Genomic DNA, 15104 nt, shown 5'->3' on the forward strand with positions numbered 1-15104 from the left:
GAATGAAAGATAGAGCGACAGAGATAGGAATATGAATGAAACAAAGACGTGCTATAGAGAGATGATTCAATAGACTGTGGTTGAATGTGGATTGATGATTGAATAGATTGTGATTTGTGATTGAATACAGTATGATGTCATTGTTAAATAGAACGTGGAATGATCATTGAATACAATGTTGAATGATGGTTGAAAATGATTAGCTGATAGAATATGGATTAATGGATGAATGTGGAGTGATGGATACATAGAGGGACAGTTAAACAAAATGGAATGTGGACTGATTCTTGAACAGTATGTGGAATGATTGAAATACAGAATGTAGCATGATGTGAATAGAATGAAAAGTGCTAGATGTGTAGAATGCGGAGTGGTTGATAGATTACATGCCGTGTATCTTGAGAAGTTTGTTCTCTTATCACATTAGTTACTTACTTGGCTCTCATTAGGTCCTGGTCTTTCAGTGCTGAGCCCTGTAGGTAGATAACACGCTGGGACCACAGAGGAATTTGTAGGACCCTCCTCACAGGCAGGTCCATCTCGGTAGGGCAGAGGAGAACCACATAATGATCCTAAAGAAAGCAATAAAACTAAAAGATATAACTGTGAAATATTGAAAACCGCGTACGATGGACAAACAGATAGCCTCTGCGGCAGTTCCCATGGAAGTGATGACATTCGCTGACCTCACACCACAACAAGACACCTTAAAACATTGCTTGGCAATCATCATGGTCGGTCAGATGAAAGTAAGATGTGAGATCAAGGTATCTCCCATGCAATTTTCCTGGCAGAAAAGTACCACTTTCTGCGTATTTTTGGGGGTGAAATACTTGAATAAATTATAAAACAAACACCTGATGATGACCCCAAATCTTGAAATAACAGCTGCCCATTTGGCAGATGCCACCTGGCACTTTTAGCCAGCTTGTCTCTAGAAGAACTAGGAAGAGGTCCTCTAAAATCATATCGATCTAAACGTAACCACGCATTAGATAGCGGGGGATCCAAAGCAGGATAGACAACGTTCATGTTAGCTTATGGGCCAATTGTACATTTTAAGTAGGCGCCTTGTACATGGTTTAGCTTAACCTCTCCTCTTTCTTGAAAGAGCTCACCTGTAGCCTGGGATGAGCATAGAATTCATTCAGGAAATCCATGAGCAAGTCAATCTTTAAAGAACTGACGCAAAGGACCACGTGTTTCTCCGTCTGGGCGCGATAACGGCTGTAATTCCCTCCAGACTTCTGTCTCTCCATCCATAGGAAGGCCAGCTGCTCAAACTGAGACACAGACACCGGGTGAGACAAGCAAGCCATCCATATCACGTGGGACTTTGGCTGATTCTCAATATAATCACAGGTTGGGGCATCCCTTTTCCTTTAAGGGACAACCTGGCAAGGGTTGTATTTGAAGAGCATCAGTATCTTAACCTACAGCCCATCTAGAGATTCCCTCTAACGCAGGTTGGAGTCCATTTTTGTATGGATTCCGACGCATTTTATTGCGCCCAAATAAGTCAAATAACGAGACAAGGCATGCTTCAATTTGCATGCAACAAAAACGCATTGGACTTCATGCAAGACAGATTCCAAGAGACATTAAAAAATATAAATGTATTTTTGGGGACTAGACATTTTATCTATGTCTGTTTAGAGGTCACTGCCTATGTTATTTTCACTTTCCTGGTCTTCATACCAGAAATCAAATGTCAGGATAACTATGGGGCAAAGGAACCTTCTGACGTGCTTAGTGGGTTAAAAGGGGAGCAGAATGACCAAAACAACAGTAAGTGGGTTAAAGTGTCAGTTCCCCTGGTGAGCCAAGAGGCCTAATGCCAGCGATAAACATTTCTTCCCAACTGTATATACAGACGTCAATGGTATATATTATCGATGGATTTATTTGGAAGTGAACGGGTTAAACAGCTTGTACCCTTGTTATTCTCATACATCTCCCACATCTGTCATCTCATTTTATGACAAGTGCCATCATCTGTTGATCAGCTACTCTCTCAGAAGCTCAATGTGTGTCCCATGGAGGGAGGGAGAAGGAGAAAAGGGAGGGGGAGGGAGAAGGAGAAAGGGAGGAGGGAGAAGAAAGAGAGCAGGAGACAGAGATTGAGAAAAAAAAAGGTGTAAAGAAACAAAATAATAAAAGAGAGAAAAGGGAATTCTAAGAAATTAGAGAAAAAGAAGCAGAATTGAGATGAATCTAGACTTATATATATATATATATATACACACCTGGATGGGCAGTACAATCAGGGCTACGCAGATCATGATGACCACCAGGAGCTGAGATGGCCAGATCTTCGGGGTAACGTCTCCAAAGCCAACGGTGGAGAATGTGACAATGCAGAAGTAGAGCGAGTCGAAGAGGGTGAGATTGTTTCCGGCTCTCTCCAGGTGCTGAATCCCACAAATACTTGGAATAGAGACAGAGAGGGAGAGAAACGGGGGGCAACGTGGAGAACATGTCAATTAGGAAAGAGTGAAAGAGAGACGGTGAAGAAACTCCGCTTCCAAGCGACATAGAACAGAAAGTAAAAACCTGCTGTAAAAACCCCTTATGCGGTCCTTGGTCTTGTTTTATATCCAGGATAGCTTTACACCTACCCCATACATGATTACATTTCCTCGCTGTCATAATTGGGGGAAATTGTCTTTATGGGTAATTATTCCACAAAAAGGTTGAATTCTGTTGACGATGATTGAAATCTCCTATTTACAAAATGTATTTGATCACAACGGCATTTGTGTGGTTGTGTGCCGTTGGCGTGACAATGCTCCTCAAATTGTTTTTTCTGGAAGCAATGAACTTTGCCCGGTAAAATCAATTTTATGCAATTATTAGGCTTTTTCAATCAATTTTACATAATGATAACAAATGCCACCAGACTACAGAGGATGCATGAACGCGACTGCCAAGAAACACAAACATATTCATCCGTCATCGTATTTTCCCTGTTCGTTCTGTTTTTCCTGTTTCATCTATGTATGTCGTTGGTGCATCAAGGAGTGTAAAGATTTTCAGAACCTCCAACAACTTAAAGTAGAACTGGCAAAGTCCCAGCTTTTATATTAAGTAAATTGTGCTTTTTTTTTTTTTTCGGTCTGTTGTTTTTGGAAATATTTAGTTTAAAGGTAAGAGATTGCTATATAAATGTGGCACAACCAGCATTATATATTCATTTTCCTGTCCACTCCATTACTCTTTCCCACACCCTTATAAAGGCTGCCTGAACCAATGAACAACAATCAGCAACTCAGTGATAGGGGAGAGATAACCCAATGCGGAGGAATTATTATCTAAAAAAAAAGGTCTTAAAAAACAGAAGCTTATATATATATTACAGTTCGAAATGTCCGTCTCACTTAGAAATTTCCTTGTTTTTGGAAGAAAGCCAAATTTTGTCCATTAAAATAAAGTGGCTCAAAAATGCAGCGAAGACGGTGTTAATATTGTAAATTACTTTTGTGATTGGAAAAGGATGATTTTTAATGGAATATCTTCATAGGTGTACAGAAGCCCTTTATCACTCCCATCACTCCTGTGTTCCAATGGCCCTTTATCACTCCCATCACTCCTGTGTTCCAATGGCCCTTTATCACTCCCATCACTCCTTTGTTCCAATGGCCCTTTATCACTCCCATCACTCCTGTGTTCCAATGCCACGTTGTGTTCACTGATCCAAGTTTAAGTTTAAAAGGCTAATTGATTGTTAGTAAAAAAGCTAAGTGACCCCAAACTTTTGAACAGTAGTGTATGTGTGTGTGTATATATATATATATATATATATATATATATATATTGCAAGATAAAATATGAGGGATATTTGTATATATGTGTATAGCTTGGATGAAAGAGGTGAGACAATTTTTAAGTATGCAACTGGCACACGGCTCGCGCATGTCCTTACCAGGTGAACATAAGGCAGATGAGGGTGCAAATCAGTATGAAGACTTGGTTAAACATGGCGGAGTGGGTCCTCTGGATGGCTCGATGCAAATCATTCTGGGAGACAGAAGGGATGAGAAACAAAGGTGACAGAATAGCCGAGAATACAAAATAAACGAGGCTGTTCTGAAATCATTGATCTTACTTATAACCGGCGAGTATTTTTAGACATCTATCATTTATTCATAAAGTGCAAGCGGATTTCTTATTACATTAAGGGGAGAATGAAAATTAGCAATAATGTAAAAATAATTATACCAAATTGACTTGGGAACTACTGGTAGAGAAGTAGAAGAGAGCCCTGCTCCTATGAGCTTACAATCTATTAAACACTCCGTGCTGTGGATGAATGCACTGCTGGCTATTTCCTTAAGTAGCTTTAGGGCTCAACAAAAATTCCAAAAAAGAACCGGGGCAACGGCTACGACAATGCCCAGTGTCACTAGCGTTATCGGCTGGGATTCTGAGACTTCCGACACACGGTAATCCTAATCTCATCAATCCCATCGCAACAGTACACAAGACACAGACGGCAAAAATATAGACGACAAAACCCCGAGAACGGATCACGCGGAAGGAGAGCAGATGCAGAGTTGGAATCTTGGTGGTGTTTTAGTAGCAGACAGATGGGAAATACGTACGATCATGTTCTCCAGCGCATGTTTAGCCAACCAGCAGTTGAGGAAGACGGGAATAAAAACATTCCTTAAGGGCGGCCAGAAAACCTGGAACGAGAAGACAGGGAGAGTAAGGAGACGGTCAATGGAGGAGGGTTGGTTTGGGTCATCTGGTTCAACCAAGGCTTGAACTTGATCAAGTTTTTTACGTCTAATAACCAGGGTCGGACCTAACACGCTGACGATCTAATTGGCTACCTAGGCTGTTGGTATGAAAGACACATCAAATTCGTGATATAGAAAACTCTATAAATACACAGCGCTAAAGTACGCACACCGCCAACAAAATAAAGAATATTGAACGCAAAGCCCAAACGGTTAAAGAAAAATAAACAAAGCGGATCCTCCAGATGTAATAAATAGGGTAATTAAACTGCTAGTCCCTGCACAGGAAATGAAATATACAAAAAAAGGCAGCGCTAAAATTATTCAATGCCACAATATATTTATATAAAAAAAACATTTTATTCAATGCATATATAATAAATCAATCAAGATCAATAAACACAATGGAGGTATATACCAGAAATAAATACAATATATTAATCCTATTAGGATACTGTTAGTGTCCCATAAGCACCCATATATACATATATTAAGGTACTTCATATATTATAAAAATCACCACAATATTCTATATAATATACAATATAGTATATAAAAAACACAATAAATATCAGGAGAAATTAGAATAAATAGAATAAATTGTTGTCCACCTGGCCGGGACAAATAGACATAAATAAAGGACGCATCTACTTACTATATGTGTATATTGGTGCTTATGCACTAACAATACCCTAAAAGGATTAATATATTGTTTCTGGTATATACCTCCATTGTGTTTATTAATCTTGATTTATTTATTATATATGTATTGAATAAATGTATTATTTATTATTTATTAATATATAACTATATTGTGGCATTGCGTAATTTTTAGCGCTGTCTCTTTTTTTTTTTGTATATATATATATATATATATATATATATATATATATATATATATATATATATATATATATATATATATATATATAAAATAAGATCTGCTAGGGCAGTAGGCCCAGGGCCGACCCTGCAGTAACACATACCACTAGTTGGATCCTCTTTATTGGTGGGCATTAGGTAGATACCTACTTTTCCCTTAATGGAAGAAACAAGAGTTAATGATATTACGTTGATAGGTAGCGTAGAAGGGGTTACAGAGAGAGTATGAATACTGGGACAGGGTCTATTTTCTACTCCAGGCAGGCAGTAAAAAGACACCTCCGCAGCTTTCAGGAAAAAAAGTGTAGGTTGGTAGGACAGAAAAACTGGGTCCCTACATTCAACTCGCAGTATCCCTGCTAAAATAATAGCAAAGACAACAGTAGTGGTAGGAATATATTTCATCCATATTATAAAAATGGCAGAAAATGCCACTTTTCCTGCCCCAGAAAATGGTGCTTGGAGTTCCCAAGGTCAGTGATGTCATACATATGATGACATCGACCTCAAGGAGCACCTACTTGACATTTCGGCACTTTGCGAAAAGTGGAAAGGGCGCTTTAATTACAGAACATTGCGTTACTTTAAAGAGCGCCAGCAGATTCCGCAGCGCTCATGCAGAGGGACAGTCAAAATAACATTACAATTCCCAAGATACAATTTGGCAATATGATTAACACAAATTAAGACATAGAGGTAGAGAAGGAGAAGAATAGAAGAATAGATGCCTGTAACGTTAGATTAGAAGGTAAGCAGATAATACTCCAGATAGCAGCCTATTGTGTCTCATGTGAAGGATATTCAGGTTTCCAGGAGAGAAGATAACCTAACCTCCATGGTCAAGTGTAGGAGGCCAAGGCTAAACTGTGATAAACAAGGCTATCTGTGATAGAATAAGTCCACCAATGCTTTCTTTTGTTATATACAAAGGCTCTGGCTGAATTAGGTGAGATATATCTGTGTAGGGTTTTCAGGGACCTTGCTGCAATTGTTAAAGCTTCATTTGTGAATCAGAAGCTTGTAGGTGGAACCCAGCCATGTTTTTTTCATTAGGTGCAAGACAGCTTGGACTAGCGCCATTGCCACGCTTTTTTCCTTCTTGGTGGGGGGGTGGGGGTGCTGTTGTGTATCTGCGCCAAAGCCATATTATCTTCCACGAAGGCGTCCTAACCAAGGCATTGCATTTCTTTATGTGGGATTCCTGACTGCTCAGTGCTCTTGTGCTACTTTGATGGCCCGTTCCATCTTGTCCTATAAATCAGACTTTTTGAACAGTACATGGATACTAACAAAGCTCAGCTAAGGGCAGGCGGGTAAAGCCGATTCTGTCTCTCGGACCTTTATTAATTACAGAATTATCTTGCGCTAACTAATCTTTTATGGGAAACAAACACAGGGAAGCCATCTTAATCCATGATGTTTCTTCTTATCCCTGAGCCAAGTGTCTTTCACCCTCTGGATGTACTGTATAGAACAAAAACATTCGTGTGAACCCTGAGCCACAAATGTTTCTATCCACATTACTGAACTATAGAGGTATTTTGGAACATGGTGCTTTAAAATAAATATTTTATTAGTGAAATATACCGTAAAGTCTAAACGGAATAAGGTGGTGTTGCGTAAATAAATTGGGTGTAGTAAAAGGCAGAACACACTTTGTAAGGTGAAAGGCAGGTCTGTGGGATGTGAGTGTCAGCTGTCTCCAAACTCGGCAGCGATTGTGACTACCACAATGGGCCGGGAGAAAATTGGAAATCACTGTGTGTGGCAGGTGCTTGTTAGGTAGAAAGATACAGGGAGCGTAGGAGGGAAGAAAAACAAAAGAATAGAAAAGAGAGAGAGAGAGAGAGAGAGAGAGAGAGAAAGAGATGTAAAAGGAGAGAGATTACAAACATACCAGGGAAGAATGTGGAAGTGTGAACATTATGATCGGAGTAAATAAAGTAAATTAGAAAGTAAACAGGGAAACAAGATGATGGGAGCTGCGACAGACCAAAAGATGGGGAGAGATCATTGGAAAAAAGAGACAAGGAAGTTATTTATAAAAAGGAGTTCCCATGCAAAATTTTACACATTATCTTGTTGCCATTTCAACTAATTGGTTGATGCCAGAGGAGGAACCTACAAATGCCTCCCGGGCCAGTCCAAAATTCACAAAGGGCCATCCTGGACTGGGCCACTTGAGGAAGCAGGAATGCATGTTAAAAGCGAGGCTGCTCATACAAGTGTATTTGTGTGTTAGTATGATGCGTATGTGAAAGTGTATGTGTGTTAGTATGATGCGTATGTGAAAGTGTATGTGTGTTAGTATGAGTGTGTATGTGAAAGTGTATGTATGTTAGTATGATGTGTATGTGAAAGTGTATGTATGTTAGTATGAGTGTGTATGTGAAAGTGTATGTCTGTTAGTATGAGTGTGTATGTGAAAGTGTATGTGTGTTAGTATGATGTGTATGTGAAAGTGTATGTGTGTTAGTATGATGTGTATGTGAAAGTGTATGTATGTTAGTATGAGTGTGTATGTGAAAGTGTATGTGTGTTAGTATGATGCGTATGTGAAAGTGTATGTGTGTTAGTATGATGTGTATGTGAAAGTGTATGTATGTTAGTATGAGTGTGTATGTGAAAGTGTATGTCTGTTAGTATGAGTGTGTATGTGAAAGTGTATGTGTGTTAGTATGATGTGTATGTGAAAGTGTATGTGTGTTAGTATGATGTGTATGTGAAAGTGTATGTGTGTTAGTATGATGTGTATGTGAAAGTGTATGTATGTTAGTATGATGTGTATGTGAAAGTGTATGTGTGTTAGTATGATGTGTATGTGAAAGTGTATGTGTGTTAGTATGAGTGTGTATGTGAAAGTGTATGTGTGTTAGTATGATGTGTATGTGAAAGTGTATGTGTGTTAGTATGAGTGTGTATGTGAAAGTTGTTTCTGCCAAAGCCTGTGTGCAAACGTTTAAGGATGGCTGTCCCCACAGTTTATGCACCAAGTGGGTTTCTAGTGTATGTATATATATATACATACACACACATCTTGGTTAATCTGATCATTGCACAGGTTTATTTAATATATTAAACTTTAGAACTGTGTTTTGCGATATATGACAGATTCACTTTAACTTGTTACGACCCAGCCCTGTCAATTGCAGCGAATAAAAGCAAAATACATTTGCGGTGTTACAAGAACATTTGCATGGTGCCAGTCGGCTTTGACGACAATTTGTGTTTTTATATCCCCACCGGAGGAATTAGACGACACCCACACAACCCCGTTCCTATTCCATGCCGGTAATGGGCAATTAAAGCCGCAGCAACTACAGGGGACTTAAAGTGTCACGTAGTTCAGTATAATAACACATTTAAGAGTCAGGTGAAGCTTTTTTTTTTCTAGAGTTTTAAATCTTGCACCCGGGGACTTATATTTAATTTCACTAAAACCAACATTTCTTCAACAAGAATAATGGCAAATGTTTATTTTTTTACAGTCATATTACAATTAGAAATTTAGATGGAAAATAAGGATCAAATGGGCATTTGGATGAAATAATTTCCTGCTGACCTTAAACTATTATATTTATTTGTTTGTTGTCCTTCAGGCTCGCACTCTTCAACCTACAAACAAATACCGGGGTTACGATGATGTCATCCTTGGCTCCTGGGAAAAAAGTCATGGGCCCCCCAGTAGAATATTTTTACATTGTGGGGTCGCACGTTGAGAGCGGATGTTGAGCTACGTCACTTTTTTCAGGGTACTTAAACGGTCCAAACAAAAATCCAAAATACTGCTGTGTCACGGTAACCCCTCCAAGGCCGAGGACACATGGGGGTAGTTCTGAGTTTGGGAGGGGGCACGAATGGATTCCTGGGGAGACTCTTTGCATGTCTCCCCAGTCCCCTCTTATGTCTAGGTCACCCTGTGCTCATGGGGGGGGCGGAAAACCTTGTCTGGTCTGCCTTAATGTTTCCGCCACTATCGCTCAGGGTCTCTTTTTGGAACTTAACATCCTCGGACCCTGAGCTCTCCATTGGTACCCCGAGATTGACGCGACCACCCCCCGAAATAGTGACTTTTTGTCGTGTGGGCATTGCTGGCCATAGATCTGTATGGCGGCGCCTGCCAGTCTGGTAGTGATGGGATTATATTTCTGATCCAATTATGTTTGTATAAATAGCTGTGCTTGTTCCAAATAAACTGTTCCAATAAAGTTTGTGTTATTCCACCTCACCATTAGTTCTATCGGATAATGGGGTGGGCGGCTATGACAACTTATTGTACATATTAACACTGTATAGCTAAGCTCCGGGTAGCCACAGTGCCAGTGTGGCTCCATTAGATTGCTGTCCCGCTTCGTCTCGCCAGCGCTAGTCCCGTCCAGCTCCGAAAGGGTTAACCACTGGTGTCTCGGCAGAAGGAAGGGCAATTTGCCGGGTGTACCCAGTCGGGGTACAGGGCGTCCCGTCACATTCTGGGCTTCCAGTTTATCCATGTGTTAGAAAAAAGGGAAGCCGTATCATGATTATCGAAGGTTTGGCTTAATTTTAAAGTTTGTAATAAATATGATGATAATTCCGCCTTTTAAAGGGACCTTTTGAGGCTTCACTGTCCCTAAAAGAAACATGTGGGCCACTGATAGTACATTTAATTCTGCACTCCCTTTTCATTAAACGGGGAGAAATTACATAAATTGAGTCACTTCTGAACTGACTTTTGTGACCTCAGAGGTTGCTTCTTCAGGAAGAATCTTTTCATTTGAAGAAAAATCCTCCGAGGCCCCAAAAAGTTTATGAGACTCCATATTTTTGTTAACCCTGGTCCAAAAAAAGGTTAAAGAAAGTCATTAAATTACAAACGACAAACTATGGTACCACGCCTCCATCCCACTAGGACCTCATGGGGTTATTCCATGTGTGCCATGCTCCATTGAGAGCCCCCTTTGATTTATTTGCCACTAAGAAGGCCCCCCCCTGACCTTTACTACTTTGAGACAAAGAAGACAAGAAGACGCAATAAGACAAGTAATAGTAAAACATGCCAAAAAAACTTTACTCACAGTGATGAAAAATGGCAGAGTGTTCAGCATTTCCAGAATGAACTGGATCCTGAGAAGCTGCTCCCAAATATTTCCCTGGAACAAACAAAGTATAGATCAGGAATATAACTACGTACTACAGCCCAAGATCTATTTTGCCCATCCAGGGACGTGGCACTTTAAGGCCAGCGTCCGTCTGATGGTCTAGGTGCGGCCAACGTGTGGATATAGACGATGTGCCAAACGTTTATGTTCATGTAGCGTGCGGCCCTGCATTTTTCATATAGTCATGAGCCCAAGTATGAGAGTCTACATAGCTGGGACAATTTTTACCCCAGGCATTAGATAGAGGCAAAGACAGAAGCTTGGCGCCAACGTCTTAATATCCTCTACGGACCGGATTATAATTCCCCCGGCGATCTAGTCCAGGCTCGACTTCTCTACAGAATTAGCCTAAAACCTTTGTTAACGAGCAGCGTAAAGGGAAAACGAATGCATTTCTTACCGCAAAAGAAAGAGAAAATGAACAAGTCAAGATAAAGTCACAAGAGTTCTATACAAGAAATGCGATTACTCTCCAAGAAAACCATAAACTCAATTAATCTAAAAAACCTACAGCCTTCCCTGCCATTAGAGATGCAATTTCACTCTGTTTCAATGTGTCTCTAAGCCGAAAAAAAAGACTAATGTACGTTCATTAATGCATTCATTGATGGGATTTAAAAACGATCTCCGTGTTAAATTTTTTCTAGTGATTTAGCAGTTAATTATAATAATAGATTAAATTATATTTTTAGAAGTATAATTAGAGTTTCTGATATACAGCCATGCTTATAATCATTCATTTCTGCAACATTTTTGTGTTAATTAAAGAAAATCGCTTTGAAAAAAAACCTGGTTTCGAGTAGATGTTAGAGAGGAGAAAAATTTGGAAAAAAAATATATATATTATAATAATATATATTTTTTTAATATTATTATTTTTATTATTATTATTATTATATTTTTTTTCCTTGAGGATAAACCCAAGTGCTGTATGAGGTAATGTTGGTCGGAATTGACAAAAAAAAACCCTGGAGGCTGTCATTAGTCAGAATGTGCGGCTGGGTGATTAAGACTGAGACATTCTATTCTTTAACTACAAATCAGTACGTTTGACTAGTAATGTGGACTATGATAAAAGACCTAGGATAGGCAATATGTTTGCGCGTTGTCTATATTAAAAAACAAAAAAAAGATTATTATTATAGTTTACGTATATAGCGCCAACAATTTACGCAATTCTAGCTATGGTATAAATAGTACTTAGAGAAGCGGATGAAGAAAGAAGACATGAAGAAAGAAGACACGGAGAGAAATGAAAGAAGAAAGGAGAACAAGAAGAGGCAAGAGAAGAAACAGAGCTGCGAGAAATGAGACAGGGACTCTAAAGTGGGTAACATGGGTTACAGAAGAAACTAGAATAATTAAGCCAACATTTAGAAAGCAATTATTGGAAGGTTCTTCCAAAATAGATCATGTCACATAGCGACTCACCTTGTATCCCAGATAAGTGAGCAGCATTGTCTCCAGAAAACTAATTAAAGCCACGAGAACCTAAGGAAAGGAGAAATAAGACATACAAGATGAATAAGAGGGAGCGGAAAATGAGAATGTACTTAAAGCATACAAAAGGCCAGAAAAATTAAAAAAATAAAATAAAAGCATGCGAACCCAGATTTCATTAAATTAACCCCAGTGTGATTGTAAGATTGAGAGAGAGGCTTTTTATTTAAAAAAAATAACTACATATCCTTTTCTTGAGTTTCGTAATCAGTGTGGGATACAATGAGAGTATAACGCTAAAGAAAAGTTGGTCTTTTTAATGTTATTTTATTTGCAGATATGGAGGTGGCCATTGTGGTTAGCCATGTGATTTTCGAGTGCCACCCCCAACTCAGAAACCACACAGAGATTGCTTTATGGCAAACATTGCAGCTGATAATTAATTTGAGAAGCCAAAGTGGTTTTGAAACTAGCAAATTAACAAAAGTATCCAAATGTTTAGCGCATGTACAATGGGTGTTAAATCCTATGTGCCTCCACCGAGCTTACCTGGAGTCCCCACAATGGTAGCGGCCTGTTCACCCAAATGATTGGAGTCCTGGCAAAAAACAAGCAAGTATTAATAAACAGGAACAGACTCTATGCCCCATAGCCCCCTCCTGTCTGTGTCACCCTGCGGTGGGAGGGACAGACTCCATGCCCCATAGCCCCCTCCTGTCTGTGTCACCCTGCGGTGGGAGGAACAGACTCAGTGCCCCATATAGCCCCCTCCTCTCTGTGTCCCCCTGCGGTGGGAGGGACAGACTCCGTGCCCCATAGCCCCCTCCTGTCTGTGTCACCCTGCGGTGGGAGGGACAGACTCCGTGCCCCATAGCCCCCTCCTGTCTGTGTCACCCTGCGGTGGGAGGGACAGACTCCGTGCCCCATACATTCTGAGCTCCATGTAAAACGGTCTAGTGTTAAGAATACAGAGATATATGTTCCCTATAAACCTTGTGGTGAGAGAGACCCCCCTCTAACGTGTTGGTGTCACAACATTCTTAATAAACAGGTGTTTGTTTCTTACCAGTCAAATTTGTGTTGTGCAGAATAATTCTGTTTGGAACATTCCCAACTGTAATAAGAAAAAGGCATGTGAGACGTGTAAGTAGAGGCTACAGGCGCAGAGGGACAGAGAGTCCGGATAGAATGCAAAATGCGCGGGGAGCGTTAAAGTGAAAAAGGAATCAGAGCGGCGACAGATGGTGGGTGAAAAGTACGAGATTGAAAATGATTTTGAGAAAAAGTTAAGATTTGAAAAGGATGAAAATGAATTAAAGGATGATGATGGATGTGAATGGTGTGGGATACACGCAGGAGCAGGCAACAACATATGGGGAAGAGGCATGGTGGGGGAGTGAAGAGACTCACCATCCCCCCCTGCTCTCTGCTGGGTCATCTAGGAGGACCCTTACAATGTACAGAAGACAACTCAGCAACTTCAGCGAGAAATTAAACAGTCTGACCCTTAAACCTGGAAAACACACAGGAATGGTGAGAAGAACAGACATAGATATACCGCCCTTCCATCCACTGTGGTATGAACAGACAAACCCTGTGCCCCTTAGCCCCCTCCTGTCTGTGTCACCCTGCGGTGGGAGGAACAGACTCCGTGCCCCTTAGCCCCTCCTGTCTGTGTCACCCTGCGGTGGGAGGAACAGACTCCGTGCCCCTTAGCCCCTCCTGTCTGTGTTACCCTGAGGTGGGAGGAACAGACTTCGTGCCCCATAGCTCCCTCCTGTCTCTCACCCTGCGGTGGGAGGGACAGACTCCGTGCCCCATAGCCCCCTCCTGTCTGTGTCACCCTGAGGTGGGAGGAACAGACTCCGTGCCCCATAGTCTCCTCCTGTCTGTGTCACCCTGCGGTGGGAGGGACAGACTTTGTGCCCCATAGCCCCCTCCTGTCTGTGTCACCCTGAGGTGGGAGGAACAGACTCCATGCCCCATAGCCTCCTCCTGTCTGTGTCACCCTGCGGTGGGAGGGACAGACTTTGTGCCCCATAGCCCCCTCCTGTCTGTGTCACCCTGAGGTGGGAGGAACAGACTCCGTGCCCCATAGCCTCCTCCTGTCTGTGTCACCCTGCGGTGGGAGGGACAGACTTTGTGCCCCATAGCCCCCTCCTGTCTGTGTCACCCTGAGGTGGGAGGGACAGACTTTGTGCCCCATAGCCCCCTCCTGTCTGTGTCACCCTGAGGTGGGAGGAACAGACTCCGTGCCCCATAGCCTCCTCCTGTCTGTGTCACCCTGCGGTGGGAGGGACAGACTCCGTGCCCAGCTAAAATATCCCAGTGAACAGGGAGCGGGTGGAATGTTATACTTACTTGATCTTTGATTCTTTATAAAAAACAATTTCAGCCGTTCCTTGAATGAATTTTCATTCACATAAAATTCCACTTGAACCCTAAAAGCAGACAGAAACACAGCCGTAAAACCCTTGTGTGCCCGAGACACCCGCTTAGAGAGTTCGTATTGTGTAAGGGTTGTGGATATTGTTACTTTCTATAAAGATTTACCCGTTATATTTATCTTACATGCGTATATACCTTTGTAAAAAGCTCTGCTAACCTGCGTCTCTTCAGCTGTTGTTGAATTACTTGCCAAATAATTGCTAATTCATTTTCAGTAAATTACAGCGAATGTAAATAAAAATACTCTGGTGTGTTTCTAAACGAAGAGTAATTTACATCTCGAGTTTTACTCGTTAGCTCTAATTGACAGCACTTCTGTTATAAAAGATGAAAATTACCAGATCGTCCTGGGCGAACACAGATTTTTATTAATGAGAACACACAAAGGGGTGTCTGCTATCAATCACACGCACCGATTTTTAATGAATATCATTTTTATTATGTATTGTTTTAT

At 40.9% G+C, this 15104-nt stretch overlaps 1 protein-coding gene across 1 annotated transcript in view; it reads right to left on the minus strand.

The window, feature by feature from the left end:
• The window catches only part of LOC149277925 (potassium channel subfamily T member 2-like), a 47895-nt gene that overhangs the window by 11552 nt on the left and 21239 nt on the right, over nucleotides 1-15104 (minus strand). Inside the window, exons 2-12 of the mRNA XM_089502561.1 lie at nucleotides 14564-14643; nucleotides 13613-13715; nucleotides 13269-13316; nucleotides 12752-12800; nucleotides 12194-12253; nucleotides 10679-10753; nucleotides 4602-4685; nucleotides 3923-4017; nucleotides 2247-2427; nucleotides 1119-1283; nucleotides 436-572 (exon numbers count right to left, since the gene is read on the minus strand). Coding sequence (XP_089358687.1) covers nucleotides 436-572; nucleotides 1119-1283; nucleotides 2247-2427; nucleotides 3923-4017; nucleotides 4602-4685; nucleotides 10679-10753; nucleotides 12194-12253; nucleotides 12752-12800; nucleotides 13269-13316; nucleotides 13613-13715; nucleotides 14564-14643 — 1077 coding nt within the window. The remainder of the gene's footprint in view (nucleotides 1-435; nucleotides 573-1118; nucleotides 1284-2246; nucleotides 2428-3922; nucleotides 4018-4601; nucleotides 4686-10678; nucleotides 10754-12193; nucleotides 12254-12751; nucleotides 12801-13268; nucleotides 13317-13612; nucleotides 13716-14563; nucleotides 14644-15104) is intronic.

The sequence above is a fragment of the Sceloporus occidentalis genome, unplaced genomic scaffold (assembly GCF_023333645.1).
Source record: "Sceloporus occidentalis isolate IW3139 unplaced genomic scaffold, rSceOcc1.0.p SCAF_205, whole genome shotgun sequence".
NCBI lineage: Eukaryota > Metazoa > Chordata > Lepidosauria > Squamata > Phrynosomatidae > Sceloporus > Sceloporus occidentalis.